Here is a 21,193-nt window from a genome sequence, read left to right as displayed (position 1 = left end):
TAATCAAAATGCTCAGTAGCAGTCGCTTTGTTTTATCCAGCATTGTCTGTGGAATAATGTTTCCAAGATGTTCAGTATTTACCATAAATCCATATTTTATACTGATTCTGTTACAGAAACTGCTCAATTAACAGCTGGATTGGGTTAAGTCTTTCTGATTTTATGTTACGTGCATTTCAGTAGCCTCTGGAGACATCAGTAGTCAAGTTCTTGTGGTCTAGGCATTCGACAAACACTGTGGGGAAAACCCCATGCTTCACTCTGCTAAGTGCACAGACTGAGTACCCTGCGAGTCATGTTAGGTAGTAGCTCACTCTGTCACTTCTGTTCATTGCCGCCGGTGGTGTTTGGTAAGTGAGGTGTTTTTTCACTGTAAGCTAAGGTAGTAGTTGTCTTGGCTGTATTTGAAGTAGAAAGTGTGGAGAACATTTAGGCTGACATTTGGGGAGTGGGGAAAGATGAGAAAAGAAAAAGTGGCTACTTAAAAACTTTGTAGTTTCTAAAAGTAGCTCCAAATGTGTTGAGCTCAAATTCAGTGATGTTCAGTTATTTTTGAAGTATCATTTGCTGTACTGTATGCATATACTCAGATGACTAAGGCATATATGCCATCCAGAGGGACCTGGACAGGCTGGAGAGGTGGGCCCAAGCCAACCTCATGCAGTTCAACAAGGCCAAGTGCAAGGTCTTACATCTGGGTCGGGGCAATCCCAAGCACAAATACAGGCTCGGCAGGGAATGGCTGGAGAGCAGCCCTGAGGAGAAGGACCTGGGGGTGCTGATTGACAAGAAGCTCAACATGAGCCAGCAGTGTGCGATCGCAGCCCAGAAGGCCAACCATACCCTGGGCTGCATCAGAAGTGTGGCCAGCAGGTCAAAGGAGGTGATTCTGCCCCTCTACTCCACTCTCGTGACACCCCACCTGGAATACTGCATCCAGCTCTGGAGTCCCCAACATAAGAAGGACATGGACCTGCCAGAGCAGGTCCAGAGGAGAGCCACAAAGGTGATCCGAGGGCTAGAGCACCTCTCCTATGAGGAGAGGCTGAAAGAGTTGGGGCTGTTCAGCCTGGAGAAGAGAAGGCTCCAGGGAGATCTTATGGCAGCCTTCCAGTACCTAAAGGGGGCTTACAGGAGAGCTGGGGAAGGACTTTTTCCTAGGGCATGTAGTCATAGGACAAGGGGGAATGGCTTTAAACTGGAAGAGGGCAGGTTCAGATTGAACATTAGGAAGAAGTTTTTCACTTTGAGGGTGGTAAGGTACTGGAACAGATTGCCCAGAGAGGTTGTTGAGGCCCCATCCCTGGAGGTGTTCAAGGCCAGGCTGGACGTGGCCTTGGGCAACCTGGTCTAGTAGGAGGTGTCCCTGCCTATGACAGGGGGGTTGGAACGAGATGATCTTCAAGGTCCTTTCCAACCTAAACCATTCTATGATTCTATGATTCTATGATATATGGACTTTCCAGAATCCAGGTCGATGTAGAAAATTGTTACAAGAAACACAAAATAAACACTCAGATTAGTAGAACTCCCTCCAGTGAAAATCACCACTCCAGTAACTGGCTTCGATGCCAGTGGGATTTACTGCGGGTGGGAATTACTGAGGCTCAGCTGCTGCCTCTCAGCTGACCTTGTGTGCTAACAGAAGTTGACTTTAGTGAACACGTGTAACCTCTGAAATGGGCTGTGGTAGGTGGTATGTGGTTCATAAAAGTAGGTGGTTGATTCTCCCAGTGTGGCTGGTAACAGGCTAGGCTACAAAGAAACTTGACTGGTTTGGTAACTGCCAGTCTCCTACTTACTGGTTTTGGATTCTAATATTTTTTGTTTGTTGTATGGTAGGGGAGGTAAGAAAGGGTAAAGATAAAAAGTTTGTTGCTAAAATCAAAGATTAGAGACCTTTTCTTTGCTTGCAAATAAAGATAAACACTGACAAGAAAAGCTGGGTCCTGGAAAGCATGACGAGGAAACTGAGACAAAAGATTTTTGGGTATATGTTTTTCTAACTGCAGGAGTCCTGGTGATTATTTTGTAAGACTGCTTAGCAGTGCTTACTGTATCATATACTGGACAGAGCAGGAGAATAGGCCAAGTTTTCTGCTTGGTCAGGAGCCAGTGCAACCTAATAGATTCAAAGGTTGTTTGGGGCTTTAGCCAAGTTAGGTCCGAAATACTTCAATTATTTTATACATACTGGGAATATTGCTGATGAAGACATTGCTTTGGGGTATAATTTCTTGGATGTGGTTTCTGTGAAGAGTGTAGCTTTAAGTCTTAGCATTTAGATAATTATCTGCTTTATAAAGCAAGGGGCTCAAACCTGTGATTATTTTTTTTAATGACAGAACTCCCTTCAGGGGTTCATTGAGGGTGACACTTAAATTTCTATGTTTCACCTTCCCCCTTCCTCTTCCTCGCACTTCCATCTCACTGAAGCCTTGATTCTCTAGAAACTTAAACATGGGCTTGTTGTAATCTCTCAGACATCCTTTTAAGTCCACCTGTGCAGGGATGTTTGCAAGATCAGGGCTTCTTTCCAGCCTGTGCTAACACAATTCCATTTCAGTGGTGCCGAGCTGGGGAGTGTGTCAGTAAAACTCCCATCCCTGAGCATGTTGATGGAGATTGGAGCATGTGGAGTCAGTGGAGCATGTGCAGCCGGACATGTGGCACAGGAGTGCGATTCAGACAGCGGAAATGCGACAATCCCCCGTAAGTCTTCACGTCATGCTGATTTCTTTTTGCATGGAGTGCTTGAATGAGCGTTGCTGCAAGAGTACAGGGAAGAAATGTGCAGCAGAGCTCTGCAGAGGACACAAGAGACTTCTTGTTCACAAGCAGCAAGGACCAGGTCAAAGACCAACAGTAGGTTCTGTGGAAGTGGCTTGAAGTGTTACAGTTGGAAGTGGCCCATTGCAATTATTCAGACATAGATAAAATTGAATTAAAGACATGTAGTTTGGCAGAAAAAATGATGCTGTGTTTCCTCTCCAGCACTGCAGTGAATGAGGAGGGGTTGGTCTGGATCTACAGACCAAACTGAGCCTGTATGTTTTGGGGATCAGTTTCGCAAGGAGTGCTGGCTCTGAGCTTGGGAAGCAACAGAGTGGCTGACAGTAGTCATAGTGTCATACAGCCGTCTTGGTAAAGCACCTTGAGATATTTTGTACATCAGGGTGTGCTGCATATGAAAAGGAAAGCTTTCCCGCACACAGAGTGCAGTGGGTGCTGTTTAACTCCTGCACAGTGACTACAAATAAGCCTGTGCTCTCTGCTTGGGCTTGGGTTTTTTTCTGATTCAGGAAGAAATGTAAGTGATGTTATCTCCCATGTGCCATCCTTCATCCCTCAGGTCAATTGAGGCACATCTGGAAGTCTTTTCTTCTTATGGGAGGCCTGAACAGTTTACCATGGTGGCCATTTAACTGACCACCCCTGTTTGAGCACATTATAACTTCTGAGATGAATGAAGGCACTCACGATCTTGAGGGCAGCCCTCTAAGTTGTGTATCTCTAACTTTATTCATATTTTAAGGTTTCCTCCACAGACAAAGTACAGGAAACTTTTCTTGTTCAATAGGGGCTGAAATTCTGGCTAGCAACATAGTCACTTTCAAGATGTGCCTGGATGATGGATAAGCACACGCTGGCTGCTGCTGAGCTGTATCCATGTGAAAGGGATATTTTTGTTTATTCCTCTCCTTAAATAACGCTGAACTGCAATTGCATGTCTATAATGTCCGGGCTTGATTCTTACCAGCTCATTTTCCTGAACAAGGGACTCAACTGGTTTCTTTGCTGTCAGCTATGAAAAGTCTGTTTAACCACAGTGCTGACCAAACCTAAATCCATTCATCGTTGTTCCTTAAATTACAGTAAATGCTCCCTCCAAGATTGCACACTGATTTTAAAATTCTCTTGCTCATATACATTCTTGGCTGGGGATACACACGTGATCTTCTTTTGCTTCAAATTCCTGGCATCAGCCCACTTCTTCTGCAGCTGGTTTGTTCACTGTCCAAAAATATTGGCTAAGGGATTTATCTTTTATTTTATATATATTTGGTCTTGGGATTCTTTTTTTTTTAACTGGAATCTCTACTACTGCCAGCTGACTTTTGAGCCTGTGGGACTATCAGTATTTTTAAACCAGTTGCTTCACTGTTTGATTTGTTTTTTCCTCTCTTTAATTTTTCCAAATATTTGCATGCATTGCCTCCAAATGGTTTAAGGCGGTGTGTCATGAGCCAGTTTGCATGTGCAGGCTTTTGAGTTGTACTGCCTTGTGTTCTTGTCTAGGCTTTGGACTATTGTCGTACAGTGGGATTGAAGAGAAAACCACTGGCTTAAACAGAATATCAAAATGAGATGTCCACCCATTCTCCAGTCCCCTCTTGTTATGTAAAAGGGTCACGGTAGTACAAATGGGCTTTGATTTGTTCAGTTCCATTAGTGGGTGGTTTCTCTTGGCACAAACACAGTAGAAGATGGCTGTGAAGTTGTCTACCAGGAGATCTCGCACAGTCACTGTTTCAGTCATGTGTCAGGGTGGGCTTGAATGATACTGTTCATTGGAAATCACAGGCGGTGAGCCCGTATTATATGGGACTTGGGACCTGGGATTACAGGGATCTTTCCCTTCAGATTCTTTTGCAGAATCTGATAGAGATGAAGCCCAGACTCTTGGCCTCGGCGTTTGGAGAGGTGGAAGGGACACCAGGATGAAACCACAAACATGAAGTGAAGCAAATAAACAAGTGCTAGGTAACTGTTTGTGGGAGACCAGAGAGAGTGACTGTCATTGTTTTTCTTCATCTTGCATGATGAAAACCCTCAATGTTCTGTTTAAACATGCCAAGAGGCCTGTAATACTGAAATACTATTACAGAGGTCAGTTAAGTAAAAGATTACTGTCAGTAATTCTGCGTTCCCTACCCAAACAGTAAGAGCAGATCCTAATCAGCACGGCAGAGCTGTGTCTTGTCCATTTATCTGACTGCCTGTCCACGTCTGTTTATCTGCTTGTTCCTGAACCCCTTGAACAGACGCTCTGTATTCTACTAGTGTTTTACTAGAGTTAGTCTAATAGAAAGCAGCAACATATTACCAAATCAAGTATGGTGCTGTTGGACAGAAGGGAGCTGAGGTGGGAAGATCTTGTTGGGTATATTGTTTTGTGTTGAATTACTGGGACTAGAAACATCCCCCAGATCTGTAGAATGCTCTGTTGTTTTGTGGCTGATGAGATGAGTGCATCCAACTCTTTAATTTTGGGAGACACTAAATCAGGAGGACGCAGTTCATTTTGCTCCTTAATTAGAAAGGGAAGACAGGTCAGGCTGCTGAAGAGCCAAGCAGAGAAGTGCAGGTCAAAAGGCACTATGTCCCTGTAACTCCCACTGACTGGGAGCGGTGGGTGCTCAGGAAGTCTGTCTCCTAATGAGTTTGGCTATTACTTTATTATTGCCAATGACTGCTATTACCAATAGTGAGAGCTGCTTGCTTCCAGTCTGCATTGGCAAACTTGTAGAAAGTCCCTCACAAGTTAATGACATCTTAAGATCAAAGGCAAGGCGACTGCAAATGAACATAGCAAATAGTAGTCCTGCTGTGTCTCCTGTTTCATGGCCATCATCTTGATACCCTGCTCCCAAGAGAGCACCCTATTACTCTTTGGGTATCTTGACTGCTTTCTTTTTTTGGTTAGTTTTTTTCCTGTGCATGTACTCACAAACACGTACAGAGTCAGTTACGTTCAATGGCTACATCTCTTTGCTGTAGCCAAAGAGAGAGCGCTGAAACCAAAGTTTGTGTATTTGAGTGCAGGGTTCATGTGGGAAGAAGCCTGCATCATGCTTCTAGTCATCTGGACTGAGAGTCTGTCTCATCCAGTCTACGGCAGCAGACACAATCCTCCCAGAAGATTTCTGCATCAGTCTCAGCACATCTGCTGCCTTGCACGTGTCCGTGGCAGAAAAGAGGTGTTAGTAGTGCAAGCAGGCATTTGTTCAGGCTGTTCTTCTGGTGACTCTCTGTGACATTACAGTGTCACTGGAGAGTATCATTTCCATTTAAGAAAAAACAAAACACTTTTTCTGGGATTTATGGAGCTACTGTAAAAATTTGATCTAGGCTGAAATTTGGCATAAAGCTCTTCTATGCAGAATCAAATGTTTCTGCTGCACCGAATGCTGAATTCATCAGGTCCAGTGCAGCTAAGAAATCAAAGATCCAGTCCTATCACCAGCATGTAAATGAACAGGGCAACTCTTGCTAGGACCACTGACAAAACTTAATGATATACAATGAGGGCCTTGGTTTCTAGTTAGCTGCGTGATATAACCTGATGTTTATTGCTCTTCTGGGAGGGAGGGGGGAAAGAAGCTTTTGGAATGAAATGCCATACGGCTAAAAACTGGAATTTGGCTGGAGTTGCTTTTTATAGCCATCTGTTAAAGAAAAGTAAGAACATGACTTTATCCGTCTTTGCTGATGACAGCTGGGGAGATAGGTATGTGACAAATTCAGAAGAGTATCAGCAAGTAGCTAAAGAAATTATCTGTTAGGGTGGCTAAGCCTTTTGCTTACTTGGGTTTTTTGTTTGTGTTTTGTTTTGCAAAGAAAATATAGGCTATTGTTCAGAGTTTGAGTTTTTCTTCTTCTCTGGGGAATCATAACTAAGAATAAATAGATTTTGCAGGTGCTTAATCCTGATGTTGGATTAGTGGTCTTCCTGCATGTTTAAAAACCAAATGTGTAAAATGGCATGGTTTTCATGGATGGAGATTATCTGCTGCACTGGTTTGTTTCTGGACACCCCACTTACGGTACAAGTTATAGCTAATCCTATGTTATTTTAGTTTCAAACTACTGAAAACAGAGCCTTAGAGGATGTGTGCTGAAGAGATGTTTGCTGTGTCCCCATTGTTAAGAGTGTTTGAGGCAGGGGGCAAAGCAAATGGTGGGAAGAGAAAGGTGAAACATTTTGGGTTGCCTGCCTCTGCTTTGGATATTTGGCATGATCCTGGGCACAGTAATGTCACCATGGTGCCTCTAGGTTCCCCATTAAGAATGCACTTAAGTTTGGTATTTTTGATGGAACTACAGATTATCTTCTGAACTGCCTGGTTGGGCAAATGTAAATAATACTTGGACTTTAGGTGTCATGCTCAGTGCACCTTCCAAAGCCCAACCCTCGCAAGTCACCATCAGTTAAGAAACTTGTCCCAGGTCACAGGAAAAGTTCTGATGTCACGGCAGACCCCAAAGTTTGGGAGTGCCTTAATTCAAGTCCTGTTCTGAAACTATTGGTACACACACACACACACACACTCTCTCTCTCTCTCTCCACTCTTTCTCAGTCATTTACTCGCTCCATCTGAAAATAGGTTAGCACAGGAATGAATTGCTGTTGATGTCAATGAAGAAATTTAGGTCAGCAGTGTAAAATTAGTCACATCCCTTGGTTTGTGATCAGAATACAAAGAGTTAAACACTCTGTATCTTCTAATAAGGCTGCTTAGTGCCCACAGGTGAATAGCATTACCTCTTATCTGAGGTGTGCAATGTGTAGGCAGTCCCTATTTATTGTCTGTGTATGGGATACTACAAAAGAACATGCTTCTGAAGTACTCCAGAGCATCTGTTATGATAAGCCAATTACGGATCTGGAATGGAGCTTGAATAATTTTCTGTCAGAGCCACTGGCAGCAGGACTGGACCTTCAGCAAGGAACATCTGAGAGGAGGGATCCTTCCTGCTCTTTCAAGAGTTGCCTTGGACAGGGAAAGTTGGGTGAAGGTGTGGCTGTGAGTAGCTGTGCTGTTCCTGCTGACCCTGGTTTATCTCTCCTGTGATAGCCCGGGCCCAGGTGGGAAGAACTGCCGGGGAGCCAGTGTGGAGCACACTGTGTGTGAGAACTTACCCTGCCCTAAAGGTGTGCCAAGCTTCAGGGACCAACAGTGCCAGGCCCACGACAGATACACCAACAAGAAAAAAAGCCTCCTGACAGCCGTTGTCATTGATGGTAAGTTTTTCATCTTCCTCTGTACGGCCTTGCTGTTCTTTCACTGCAGCTTCTCAACACGTCTTGATTTCATCTGTGAGACTCCCATTTGTTAGTGAGAAGTATGTTCCCCTCAGCTACCTCCTAAAAACTAATTACAATTAGTTGTTCTTGGTGCTGCCCTGTTCTTTTGCCCTTCTTAACAGAAGATAGAGAGCTGGCAGTTCTTTACTCATCTTTTTGTAATACTGAGGGAGAGGTGTCTTAACTTGATTCCTAGTCTGAACAGGCAGGTATTTGGGAATGGGAGTTTAAACATTAGAAAGTTAAAATTAATTTGGAACTGAGAAAAGAAGGATTCCCTGGGACATTTTTGATGTGTGTCAATTCTGGGCATTTTAGCATGATTGCCTACCCTACTTACATGCCTTTAATGTTTCCCTTACTGAATCTTGCTCTTCAGCTGCTATTCAACGAGGTGTTGGGACCATATGAAAAAGGATCGTAATAATGTCCTTTCTTGTCCTGGTTTGAGGTAGAACAGAAGCAATTTTCTTTTCAGTAATTTTACTGAATTTCTGCAGGAAATTCTGCTGAAAACTGGACAAGGCTGGTTTCATCTGGTGATCTTAAAGACATGCTTGAACAGAGGAGGGTGGTATTGGATCTGATACCAGAAGACCAGACATTGGATAAGCCCTTTCATGTGCTAGCAATGACAAGTTAGGTCTGACACCAGGACAGGCATGCAGACAGCAGTCCAGTTCTCATAGCAGACTCTCCAAGAGCACAATTCCTTCAGAAGCCCCAGGAGACAGGCTGGGTTTGCTTGTTGTTCCCCTCTGCCCCCCTCCCCAAATCATTTTGCTGGGTGAACGCACAATGCAGAGCTACTTCCCTGACTAGTTTCAGTCACAGAAAACTCTCCCAGTTTTTTCCAGGAGTGAGCTGTTTCACTCCTTTCTCCATTTCCAGTCAGGAACTATGGGTTGCTGAGGGTCCTGTAAATAGGACAGGGAAAAAGGGATGATTCAGTGACCTTCTCTGACCAGTGCTGCCAGAATTAAGTCGCATATTGCAGTGGGAACTTCATTCAGCCACAGAAAGGGAATATGACAGTTTTTGACCACCTGAAGACTGAGCAAGATATTGCTACAAGATAATAGCCAACATTGTTCTCACTATCTAGCAAAGCCTTACTCACCTGAGCTGTGTTACCCCAGTTTCCTCGAATGCAGATTAGAAACGTCTCCTGCCCTGTTGCAGATCTCACTGCTGCAGAAAGAGAGCCTGTCCAGAGGCGGTCAGACTACTGGTTTCCTGCACAAGCTGCTCTTTCAACAGCTTTCCCAGCTCCCCTGTTCACTCTGCAAGCGAAATCAAAATCCAGCCTCTGTGAATTTGCTTTGCATCAGACACAAGGCAGGGAGTTTGAACATCCACAGGATATGCCTGTAGGTCCTCTGCCAAGCAAGACAGAGGGAGCACAGCTCGGCTTCGCATCTGAGTGTCACTATTTATTGAAGCATGTTAGAGCACCCATGCAATGTTCTCCAGTACCTTTTTTCCGCATATCAAAGCACCGCACTCAGAAGCATTTAAATAGATGCAGATCCAAACCAACCTTGAGCTAATCTCCACTGTGCTTGAACTCTACTTGTATCTATCAGTGAAGTGGGAGCTGATTGCAGGTTTTTGACTACATTGGAAACTTAGAAAAGGCCTATGCCACTTAGCTTAATGTATTGGCAGACCTTCTGTCTTAAGGCTGGGGAGTGGAAGTGCTTGACTATGCAGAACAAAACATGTTTCCGTTTGCATGTCTATAGGTTCTTCCTTGGATGAAGTCCGTGAGTAGCAGTCAGCTCCAAAGGAAAAACATTACATTGCCTAAATATCTGTTACTTAAACATATGGCAAATGCAGTCAGCAAACCCTGACATCTGCTGTATGCTTCCAGCTAATAATACAAATCTTTGAAAAAGCTTTTTTACTTTCTAGCTAAACACAACAGTAGCTTTTCCAAAGCAAGGTGTAAATACATAATAAACCAGTTGCCATTAGCGTGGATGAAAAATGCAACTTTTCTCTACAGGTGTATTTCAAATTAGTTTGGGGTTTTTTTCTCTAGATATTCTAGCAGCACAGTTGGCTGACAGAAATTATTGTAAGACCACAAATATCAATTTAAGGAAATAGTAGGTAATATGTACGCAAGAATGCTTTAAATTTATGTATACAACTGTTCTGACTGGCAAACTGATGCAAGAAAGTCAGTCCATCAGGAGTAGAAACAGACTGGAGAACTTGTTCCTCTTAAATCACTGGCTGTAGCCTGAATTTTGTCCGAGACGCTCACACAGTGACTAGGTCATTCATATCAAATTCTGCTGAATTTTTCCTGTAACAAACATGTTCTGTTCACAAGCAGATACATAGAATTGTACTGACTAAATGGTTTTCTGTGCCTTAAAAGAACAATCTCATCAATGTAACCCTTCGAATATTGATGTTTCAAAATGGGGAAATGACAGGCCTAAATTGAAAGGCTCATGTTCTTTCAAAGATGAGAATATCAACAGGTGCCTTTCCAAATCCATTCAAGTAGAGACTGCATCACCATTGCCTCAAAAACTTTTGTTGGTGCTGTTCCTAAAGGCAGTGGCTTTTGTTTTTCTCTTTCCAGATAAGCCATGTGAGCTCTTCTGCTCTCCACTGGGGAAGGATTCCCCTGTGCTGGTGACAGACAGAGTCCTCGATGGTACTCCATGTGGGCCTTACGAGACTGACCTCTGTGTGCATGGCAAGTGCCAGGTGGAGTAACTTTCTCTTGTTTTATTTCTAGTATTACATGTAGCCTGGGGCGGCTGTGTGTATCCTAGAAGAACAGGCATGCCTGTGGGTGGCTGGGAGGCTGTCTGAGGTGAGAGGGCGACCCTATTTTATAAGACCCGTTGCAAGAGCTCCACAGCCCTGTGTCTTGGTCTGAGAATTACAATAAATGCCCAAGGTATGAGCTAATTACTGAACAGCTGGGAATATTCAATGATCACATTTGCTTGTGTGTAGTCATCAAACAGTTTGGGTGGGAAGGGACTTCTGTGAGGGGAGCAGATGGGAGTCGAAATCTGGCGTGTTTAACTGCTCCATTTTGGCTATTAGAGGAATCACTGAAAAACCACTGGTGCTGCAAACTGGATTATAAATTGTCGCTAGCCTGTTACAAGTGTTACCTTGCCAGCATCGCAATGCTTGTCATGTGTACCTGATTCCTATCTAGAAATACTGAGGAAGCTTTTTAATACCAGTTGCTCCCTGGCTCCTGCAGCTGTTACGAGCTCATAGCTTCCCCTGTGTGCTTTTTATTAATTGTATTACTAGATAATGCCAAGGTGAGTTACTGTAGGGGCCCATCTAAACTGTTTGAAAGGCCTGTTTCCCTTGCAGTAAGAAGAATGTTCCCTTCCTCACACAAACTGAGTTTTAAAGCTCCACACAATAGAAAACATACATTTAAAGGAGCAGATCCTGCAGCCCAGTGCACAGCCCAAGGCAGTTTTCTTTTGCCTCTCGTCTGCATTGTCTTGCTTGGGTCACATAAAGAGCAAACCAGAGACAATGATGGGTAGGCTTCCTTCTGCTGACCCACAAGGGGACAATTCGATGCCCCCTTGGTTGTCCCTGGATGTACTGGACAAACCCTGAACATGCTTGTTTCCTTCTGTCTCTGGTCAGACAAGTCAAGAATGGAAATGAAGAGGACTCTGTTCAAGAGTCTTCGGATTTGGTTCCCTTTTCCTGGAGTGAAGGTCTGATGGCCTACCACTGTTGCAATGATGATTATTTGTCTCTAGCCAAATTACATATAGAACCAGAATTAGGTGTGGGGGATCTTTGTAATTTAACTTTTCATGGTTTGCTGGGCAGTGAGACAGTTCATAATGCAGCACATTGAACGCTTAGAGAGGCCATCTGTTAGACCTGATATTGCAGATTCCTTGCAAATTTAGTGGAGTTGTCTAGACCCATACTAACTGGAGATTTAAGGTTCAGACAAGGAAAGGGAGAGAAGAGAATATTTATTTAAAGATCGTAAATTACAGGAAGTCATTTGGAATGGATGCTTCCAGCAACATGTTGCAGTTGGAATCAAGTCATTTGTCATGGACACTATGACAGGGCAAACACTTAGTGGTTTTTCTCCTAATCATGTAACGTGTTCAAAGTTTTCTGCACACACATTAGCGGTGTGAAAGACAGTTGAGTTGGCTGCTGCAACTTTCCCAGTGCTGGAGTCTTCCTGGCTGTTTGTCCTCTAAGTTTATCTTCATCTGGATTAGTATCCTATGCTAGGACTTCCTCTTTTCGGTATTAACCAGCCTGTTGTATCCACCAGAACAGCTTTCTAGCATCACCCTTTACTTCCACTAACTTCACTGGAGATATGCTGGTTTGCCCTGGGGGCACAAGGCGTACCGTATTTGGCATTATTTCTGATTTCTGTGAGCAGTGATTAAGAACTACCAATTTTGATTGCTTTGAGCCTTCCAGGCAGGGAGATAGATGAAAATGCTATTCACCTGGGTATAAGAGAGGCTTTGGGGGCATAATGCAGCTTTACTAATAGCAATGCAACAAGATAAGTGAAAAATCTTTGTCTGGATTGAATTTTGCACTGCTGCAAGAGACACTTCCCACTGTTTCCTGCCAAATGCTGCTGAAGAGGTGTGTTTAATTCAGTTCTTCTAATTTATTCAAATGAAGAATCTGAACAGCAAGTTGCTGGGGAGCCAGCACGGGTTTGATTCTTTGTATGCTCTTTAATACGAAGTGCTTCGCGTAGAGCCAGGTTCACGGTGCATCCCAAGTTACTTAATTTTTCCCTGTTTTCAGCTGTATCTGAAAAAAACTAAAAATAACATTAATAACCTTTTATAGTAAGACCAGCTGTGCATCTCCAGATGTGTGCCATTGACCATTACTCTGGGCCAGCCAGCTTTACTACTCCAAACATTCAGATCAGCCACAAGTGGTAAATCAGACATTATGGCAATGTACATTTTCTTCTTCCAGTGAGGAGCAGTAGCCAGCTCCCCTCCAAATGAAAACCTTTATGAGCACAGAGCTTTGGAGGTACACCATGAAAAGCAAAAAAGCAAAGTGCACTCAAGTCAGGGGCAACTGCCTTTAACTGTGCAGAGAGGTGATGACAGCTGCAGAACATTCAGTCCATTTGCATCTGGCTGAGAGAAAATGCAAAATGATCAATTCAAGCCGAGCAGATTTGAAAGCCTTGTGAACTCATTTATAATACTCTTCTGCCTTATATGCAGTTTAGTGCTGAGAATTGCCATATGTGACTGTGTACCCCATTTGCCACAGATACTTGTCTAACTAGCTGCCTATTAAACCAATTTAATCAGCATATTCATTTAATTACTTTTCTACTCATTCCTTTACACAGTGTAGACAAAGCCTGGCAACAAGCATTGCAGGGGGCCTGGAGAAAAGAATAAGTGCTGAAATCAAAGGGTGGTATACTGTTATTTATTTTCTTGTGTAATCCTTCTAGTTAAAGGCTCTCAAAGGCAGGAATGTCACATTGACAGGGTAACAGACAAATTAGCAGTAACCGTTGCCTGTGAACATCTAGTCCAGGAAATGTAATAACTCTTTTCCCTTCGGCAGTAGATGCTCCTAAATGAAACATGCATCGTTATTGCATGATGAATGAATGTAGATGAACGTGGCAAAGAAAAAAATTGTTCTTGCAAAGAGAGGGGGGTTTTGAGAAGGTAAGCAGGAACAGATTCTTTGAAGCCTCAAAATACCCTAACTGCATTTGGGCACTAGGGGAGGAGAGTTTCCTTCAATTGTAATTCCTGAACTTATTACAGTTTCATTTTAAAGCTATCCTGAGCTCAAATCTAACCAGTGTCAATGAAGTCTTTTGGTGTCAGCCTCACTATCCTTGAAGCAAAATCATCATAAGCAGCAGCATCCCTGTATTTATTACTTACACCTGAAGGCAGCTAGAGTCAGTAAACTTGGTTAATACTTTGGTCATGCATAGAAACACCAAAGAGCAAAATCAGCCCTAAATTTAGCATAGGGGTTCCTAAGTCACCTAGACTTTTTATAATCTTACTCCTTGTCTTTGAGACAAATCATAAGGTTTGCATTCAATTTTGTCCTGCCCTTGTATTGGAGTTGGTTTTGAGGCTGAATGTTTCATTCCTGATAGTGATACCAGTTTGCGAGAATGAGGACTATGTAAGAGCTTCAGTAGTTGGTCCCAAAAATAGAAGAGAGAGCTATAAAGAAGAAACATTGTAGAATAGCAACAAAAGGACTTATCCTTACTATCTTCTGAGCAAACTAGATGCCTTGTTCAATGTGTGTGTAGGTCTTTGATCTTTTCTTCTTGAAATTCACATAGTTTTCTAGCAAGGAGAGTTTCTTTTCTCCTGAGATTTTTCATAGACAGAAAATGTGTAGCAGGCTGGAGAACAAGAGCAGTCTGATGCATCTGAGGAAGAGGAGGGTGAGTGCTCCTCTGGGCTTTGCAGCTTCACTCGCTTCCCTGCTTCCACAGTTTGCTTTCTCTAGCGTGGACATTGCAGTCATGGCAAAGACGGGGTAGGGCAATGCAACCTGCAGCTCAGATTGCTTTTATCTTCTCGTATTTCTCTTCAAGTGACAGGTGGCTTTCAGAGACAGGATTCCCCAAGGGTTTTGTTCTTCCTCAAGAATGTTCGGTGTACGTTTCATGACTCAACTTTCATGGAAGCAGGGCACTTTCTAGCCTCTTACAGTTCTTCACTCTGTACTGCTGATGTTAATAGAAAAATGCTGGCAGAAGTAGAGCTAAAAAAGGTGTCAGATGTCACACAGCAGTGGTGTGGGGAGAAGGCAAGCTGCTCAGCTGACTGTTATGACGCACATGACTTTGTGCTGGCTTTTCTCAAAGGAGGATTAGTCTGAGACTCACAATAGCATGAAAATTTACCAGTGGGGACTACAGATTGTAGTTCAGTATGTAATCTAAGGCCTTTTTGAAAAGAGAGGCCTCCTGAATGGCGGAACCAGGCTAGAGATCAAGGGCAGTCTTTGCTGTGATTTAACAATTTAAGAGGTGAAGATGTTTTGGCTCTATCTACAGTTTTCTCATGAATGTTTTGTCATGTCACAGCTACTTGTAGCTTGCTGATGAATCCATAGTACATTCAATGATGACAAGCCACACATTAGGCTGTCCTGACAGAACAAAAATATTATAAAACTTCTTTCTTCCAAAAGCGATGGTCACACAGTATGAAAGGGGAGCACAAATTTGAAAATGGACATGTTTTCAAAAATAGTTTTGGCAAATTGAATAGGCAGAGTGTCAGGAGGGGGCCACAAGTGGCAAAGGATAAATTGCACTTGTCTACTGGACCTATTGCTGGCAAATAGTTTTCTACGTACTCAGTACCCACTTTTTGCATTTGATTGACGCATGCAGTGCTGGCTTTGCCTCCTCACTTGAGTATTTTCCATGTATTATTCATATTCCTGCATTACAAACTGTGGCACAAGATGTTCCAGACTGGGTAGCTTGTCTCCATAGAACAACTTGGCTTAGCACTGTACTGTGATAAATTATTTAGTATGTGTGCACAAAATCCAGAAGGATTGTTTGAACTACAGAAACCTGTTGTATAATTAATTACCTTTTTTTCAATTTCTGGGTCTGTAGCAATGTAATCTGAGGCAAGTATCAGGGCTTTTGGTGAGTAAGGCATAGTGACAAAACCCAAGACATTATTGGTATCTTACTACTTTTTTGGTGTTCTTTGCAGGGGGATATGAAAAAAGAAATCATGCTGTTTCCCCCTATTTTTCTTCTATGTTAATCTGTGGATAACATATAATAGACAATTCATTGTGTTGTCTACCTTGGAGGCTTTAGACTTTGCTTGTGGCTTGAGTAGCCAAGAATCAACCAGAAGGGAGGCGACAGATATATCGTATACTGATAAATATTTACTATTTTTGCATCCAGAACTGACATGATAGATGCCTCTTTTAAAGAATGGGTACTCGATATAAAATCCTCTGGTATCTGCAGCGTGTTGGCATTTGTGCAAACCAGGGCAGAGGCAGGGTGGAATCAGGTCAGAGGTGTCAGTTCAGATGAAGCTGGTTTGGAAGGATCAGAAAGGGGTAGCTACAGAAAGCGACGAAAGAACAGAAGTAGAGGACTTCCTGGGATGGGAAAAGGCTTTGTATTATTTGCGTGTTCACTCATATAGCCTGCTCCGCTGGCAGAACACAGGGGTTTTGACACATAACCTTCAAAGCTCTACATGTGAAAAAGTGGTTATCAAGAATAATTGTATCTAGCGTCCCCGTGAATTGCTAAGGGATCTAAACACAAAGACAATGGGCAAATGTTATTGCATATCTAATGCAGATAAGATCGCTAATTTAAAATAGGCTGTGCATATCTCCTGTTCCAGCAGAGCTGCTGTGATTCAGATAAAATCTGAAGGCTCGGGAAATGACAGGAGGGTATTTGCTGAACTAAATTCTACATGGACTGCAATCCATCACACAAAATTTGTTGTGGAAGAGAAATAGAAGTAACTTACAGATTAACTACTTGATTAGGGATCTAGGCTCACCCTCCTGAACAAATCCTGACAGACACCCTTAATCGTCCACAAGGGCAGTCGTGTTTAAAACAAAGAAATAAGAATTGTCTTACCCTCAGATCTGAATGTCAGTTGCTCACGTATGTACATTCCTGTTTCATGTGGTCCATCCCTGGAGGTATCAATGGACACTGGATATCATGGACAAAAAATTGGCAGTGTAGATGGATCTGTCATAACCAGCATGCTCTGTACATGATTAATTTGTAAAATGGCACATGTTGCGTCAATATTTATATTTGATCCATTGAGACAGCTAGTTAGTTCGGCATATGGGAAGCATTACAGTTTTGTGAGCCTACAATGTCATTTCTTACACAGGGTGGGTGTATATAACAAAAATAATTGTGTTTATGTAGCAAAACATACTCACGCAGGCTGTATCAATTGAGCTCTTGCACAGCCATTGAAAATACAAATAAAAATATCATTAAAAAATATCCAAGCAGTACAGAAAATAGTTCACACAGAGAATCCAAATGATGTGTATTCAGAAGAGGAGTTTTCCTATGCTGGAGCCAGCAGTGACTGAAGCTGGAAATACCACCCAACAAGCAGCATTTTCAGATGTTTAATTATAAAAATGAGAGGAAGGGGGAGGGAGAGAAGGAAGGGTGGACTAAGATATCAGCTCAGAGAGAATGAATTTCAGGCCTTTGGCTCAGCGAACCTGCAGTTACCTGCCAATTTAAAGGTCAGTGGATAGTTCCAAAACATGGTGTCAGAGTAGGAGACTGCCTGGGTTGAAGATCATTAAGAAACCTGTGGATATAGTTGTGACTGTCCATGCCGAGGACTTGAAGCCCCAGAAGACTGTCTTTAAGTTTCTTGCCAGCACTCCCATGTTTAAATACGGGCAAGGGACTGGCTTTGGTTAAAATCCTCTTCCTCTTTGCCCAGTTGACGCTGTTAATAGCAGTACTGCAGCACTGCAGGCTTTCAACAGCTAGTACAAGCAGGAGGTGGAACTTCCTGGGTAGTGTCAACATCAGTCCCTTTGCCAAAGTTATGGATATCACTGTCCAAGTCCCTGTTGGATGGTACAGGGAAGCTCCAAGAGTCCAAAACCAGGGCTGATGGCGGCAAATGCTCCCACAGACTACTGAACAGGTGGTGGTTACACCAGGCTGGCTTTCTACTTTTTATTCTTCCTTCTGAAGACAGATGAACTCCAAGTGCCCTGCTCACTCCTTAATGGATCATTTTGGTGAGAATTCAAAACTGCTTCCCTTCTCACCAGTCCATTCAAGACTGATGGAACTGAAAGTATACAGCTATTGCTGGATGGAATGGTCCATGGACTCATTCTGCTCACCTGCAGGATAACTCTTAGGTCAGAAAACACACAGGATTTTATTTGCAAGGTCTTTCTTTCCTCAGAATTTCCCCTTTCTGCATTTCTGCTTCATAATTATAAAAAAAAAAAAAATCACCTTTCCTTGGTCAGTGTGCTGGACTGTACAGGAAGCAGCGCAAAACAAGTTAGAGATGGTAAAGATCAAATAACCCACTTGAACTATTCAGTTTAAAGGGATTGTTTCTGCACTATGAAAACCTGACTTTTGAGCAGTGAAACTTGGGATTTTCCCTTTGCTTACAGTTAGTTAAGCCCTCACTTTTTGTGAAAGCTTCCTGCAGGTTGAGGACAGCTCCGGCTATTTTAACAGTTGACAGTATAATACATACAGCATACGGCACAATGTCAGCGAGAAGCGGAGGATGTACAGACTCGATAGATCTTCCCCCTGGTCTGGTAGGGCTCAGGCTTAAGCCTCTGCCCCCCAGTTCTGGAATCTCAGAGGCTTTCTTTTTTTTTAGAGAAAGCTGGACATATTTCTCAATTAACAGTCCAAGAACTGCGGGCAGATACTTTCCTCCCAGGAAGGGTGATGTTCACTGTGTTTTGCTTCCTCGTCCTTCCAGCCCTATCTCTTCCCCTTTGCCACTTGTTTTAAGAGCGGCAGTATTTTCAATGTGGGGAGTTTTCAAAGGATCCGAGTGACCGAGGTGGCCACTGTAATGTGTTTCTAAATGACTGTGCGGCTTTTGGAATCCATTGTCAAATCTTAACAAAAGCTGTTTCATTATGTACTGTTATTAAATACACTTTTACTTTGGAAATTATTGGAAGGCTCGGAGAGGGGGAAATGGGCTCTAATGTTTATAAAGATGAGAGTAAAGTGCTTCCAAGGTATTTTTCCCCCATAAAGAACAAGAACACACCAGTTTTCATCTTGAAGCCAAGAAAGAAACTGTTTTATTCTCTTAAAGATTTTCCTTTGTGAGAAGCTCTTTCCTGGCCCAGATCTGATGGGGGCTTTAATCCTCAAGCCCTGGACCGAAGGGAAAGTCTGCCCTGTGAGTGGGAGGGATGGTGCCGTTGAAGGGAAGGCTGCAAGGGCCATTCCCAGTTCCACCACTCACAAGGAATTAGGATGAAGATAAAAAAGTAAGAAACAGCAAGGGTTTTGGGAGGTGCATTCACCTCCCAAATCTGTGCATTCAGTGCATACTCTTTCCGTGCCTTCAGAAAGGGTCATTCAAGTAAAAGTGTGTCGGTGACCTAGTAAACGGGGGAGGAAATGGCTTGTCTTGAACCCCAGTGTCAGAAGAGGGGAGACTTATTCTTTCAGAGGCTTTGCTGGCTTGCAGTGGTTTACATAATCTGGGAAACTACAGCATAAATGTAAAGCATGTGGTTGCTAGCTCCCCATTCTTTGTCCGCCTCCATCATAGTCCTACAGACTCCTCATGTAGCACTGGGAATAAGTGTGGTTCAACACTCATTATATTCCCTTTATTCATTTGTGTGCTCACATAGTGCTAATAACAATGCAGTACAATAAAAGATAGCACTAGAATTTAAATTAAATCCAGCCTTTCCAGTATCTCAGTAGGGTGGCAGGCAGGCATATATTTCCAGCTGCCTTTCAGCAACCCCATTAATAAATCATATTTATTTTCCTGGAAGGAGAACTGCTGGGACATCCTTCTGTTTTGGGGGCAGAATCACATTCAATATCCCATTATTATTTCTTGGACATGGGTGTGAAGTTTAGACTTGAGAATTGCAACTGCTAGAAACTCCATGGTCATCTTTTGTACCTTCCTTTAACTCCCATCTATACAGTTTTTTCCCTATAGTTCTTGTCCACCAGCTTACATGCTGTTCTAGTTAATAAGCAGCATTTCCCTTGTATGCGTTTGGGATGATCATCCTTTCTTAGCATGTGTCTGTCTCTAATGATTTCCCCAGACTAACACTGCATCAGAACACATCTGAATGCTGGCAATCTTTGATCCCTGTAATACATCTGGACTTAGGCAGTGGCCGGTGTCTTCTGAAACAAGGGGAACGTTTGAGTTCAGATCCAAACTGCGTTGCTTACACGCGGACAGTCTCAGATAAACAGCCCAAGTTCTCTTAATATTTCCCTGCTTACCCTATTTTTCAAAATGTTTGTTGTTTTGATTGTTCCCTAAGATATCTCTCCAACTTTCCTCTGGCTTTGTTATAAGAAGGCAAAAAAGCAGAGAGACCCAACAGCCTTATTCAAATAAGTATTATTAGCGACAGTCCTACTAACTCATTTGCCAAGAAACTGTTTATCTACAGAGAATAAATCTTCAACTTATTTTTAATAGTAGAATCTCTGCTAATAACTTACATAATGACAACTCTTATTTCAGTAAAAGTTTATGCTGTTAGATTGAATTGCTGATTATTTTGAGGGTTTTACATGGGCAGAAAACAATTTACATAGACTAATGTCAGTAAGTCTTATCAACCTAAAGTTCTACAAAAGTGCAATGGTCACCATTGTAACCTGGAAATGGATTGTGAATAAGAAAGATTACCACGACAATCTCTATAGCTACAGGGAGAATAATGTGACTGTTCTGGTAATACCTGTCTGTGGAAGCAAAGCTGCAGATTTTTACTGGAAAAAGTTTAGGAAGATACAGAAAACTATTAAAATACCATTTAAAACGAAGCTTTAGGTGAAATTGTTAGGGTTGGGTGTTTTTTGTTTGGGGTTTTTTGTTTTTTTTTACAAGTGAATGTCTAAGCTTAATACAATGTAAGCATCTGGAAAATTTCATAATTGTGTAAGCAGTTGTATGGTACAGATTGGCCAACTATGAACGTGACCTGCTTCCATTGGAGTGCTTTTGCATTGCAGGTATCTTGAGCCATTTGATTAATGAGGTCTTTTTTCAGGTATTGCAAAAGTGTAGTCATAACTGAATATTACACTCCCCATTAAGATCCCAGTCTGAAGCAGAGCTAATTCAGTGAGCAGCACGCTGGAACGTGTAACAGCACTCTGAGGGTTTTTTTGTGGTGAAGGGCTATGTGGTGAAGTAATCTGGTTGCTTGGGTTAATTTTAATTGAAGGAAGTTGCATTTTTCTCTTTTCTAAGTATCACAGTAGAGTTCCATTTCTCTGGGATGTCTGTGAGCTCCTCAGATGGAAATTGATATACAAAC

At 42.6% G+C, this 21,193-nt stretch overlaps 1 protein-coding gene across 1 annotated transcript in view; it reads left to right on the top strand.

The window, feature by feature from the left end:
* ADAMTS17 (ADAM metallopeptidase with thrombospondin type 1 motif 17) overlaps positions 1 to 21,193 on the top strand; it is a gene marked incomplete at its 5' end in the record, with an annotated part of 193,977 nt that overhangs the window by 112,807 nt on the left and 59,977 nt on the right. Inside the window, 3 exons of the mRNA XM_082488798.1 lie at positions 2,567 to 2,712; positions 7,860 to 8,026; positions 10,692 to 10,819. Coding sequence (XP_082344924.1) covers positions 2,567 to 2,712; positions 7,860 to 8,026; positions 10,692 to 10,819 — 441 coding nt within the window. The remainder of the gene's footprint in view (positions 1 to 2,566; positions 2,713 to 7,859; positions 8,027 to 10,691; positions 10,820 to 21,193) is intronic.

Source organism: Vanellus vanellus (genome assembly GCF_965231255.1).
Source record: "Vanellus vanellus genome assembly, chromosome: 11".
NCBI classification, from domain to species: domain Eukaryota; kingdom Metazoa; phylum Chordata; class Aves; order Charadriiformes; family Charadriidae; genus Vanellus; species Vanellus vanellus.
This window is presented reverse-complemented; position numbering and strand designations above follow the sequence as displayed.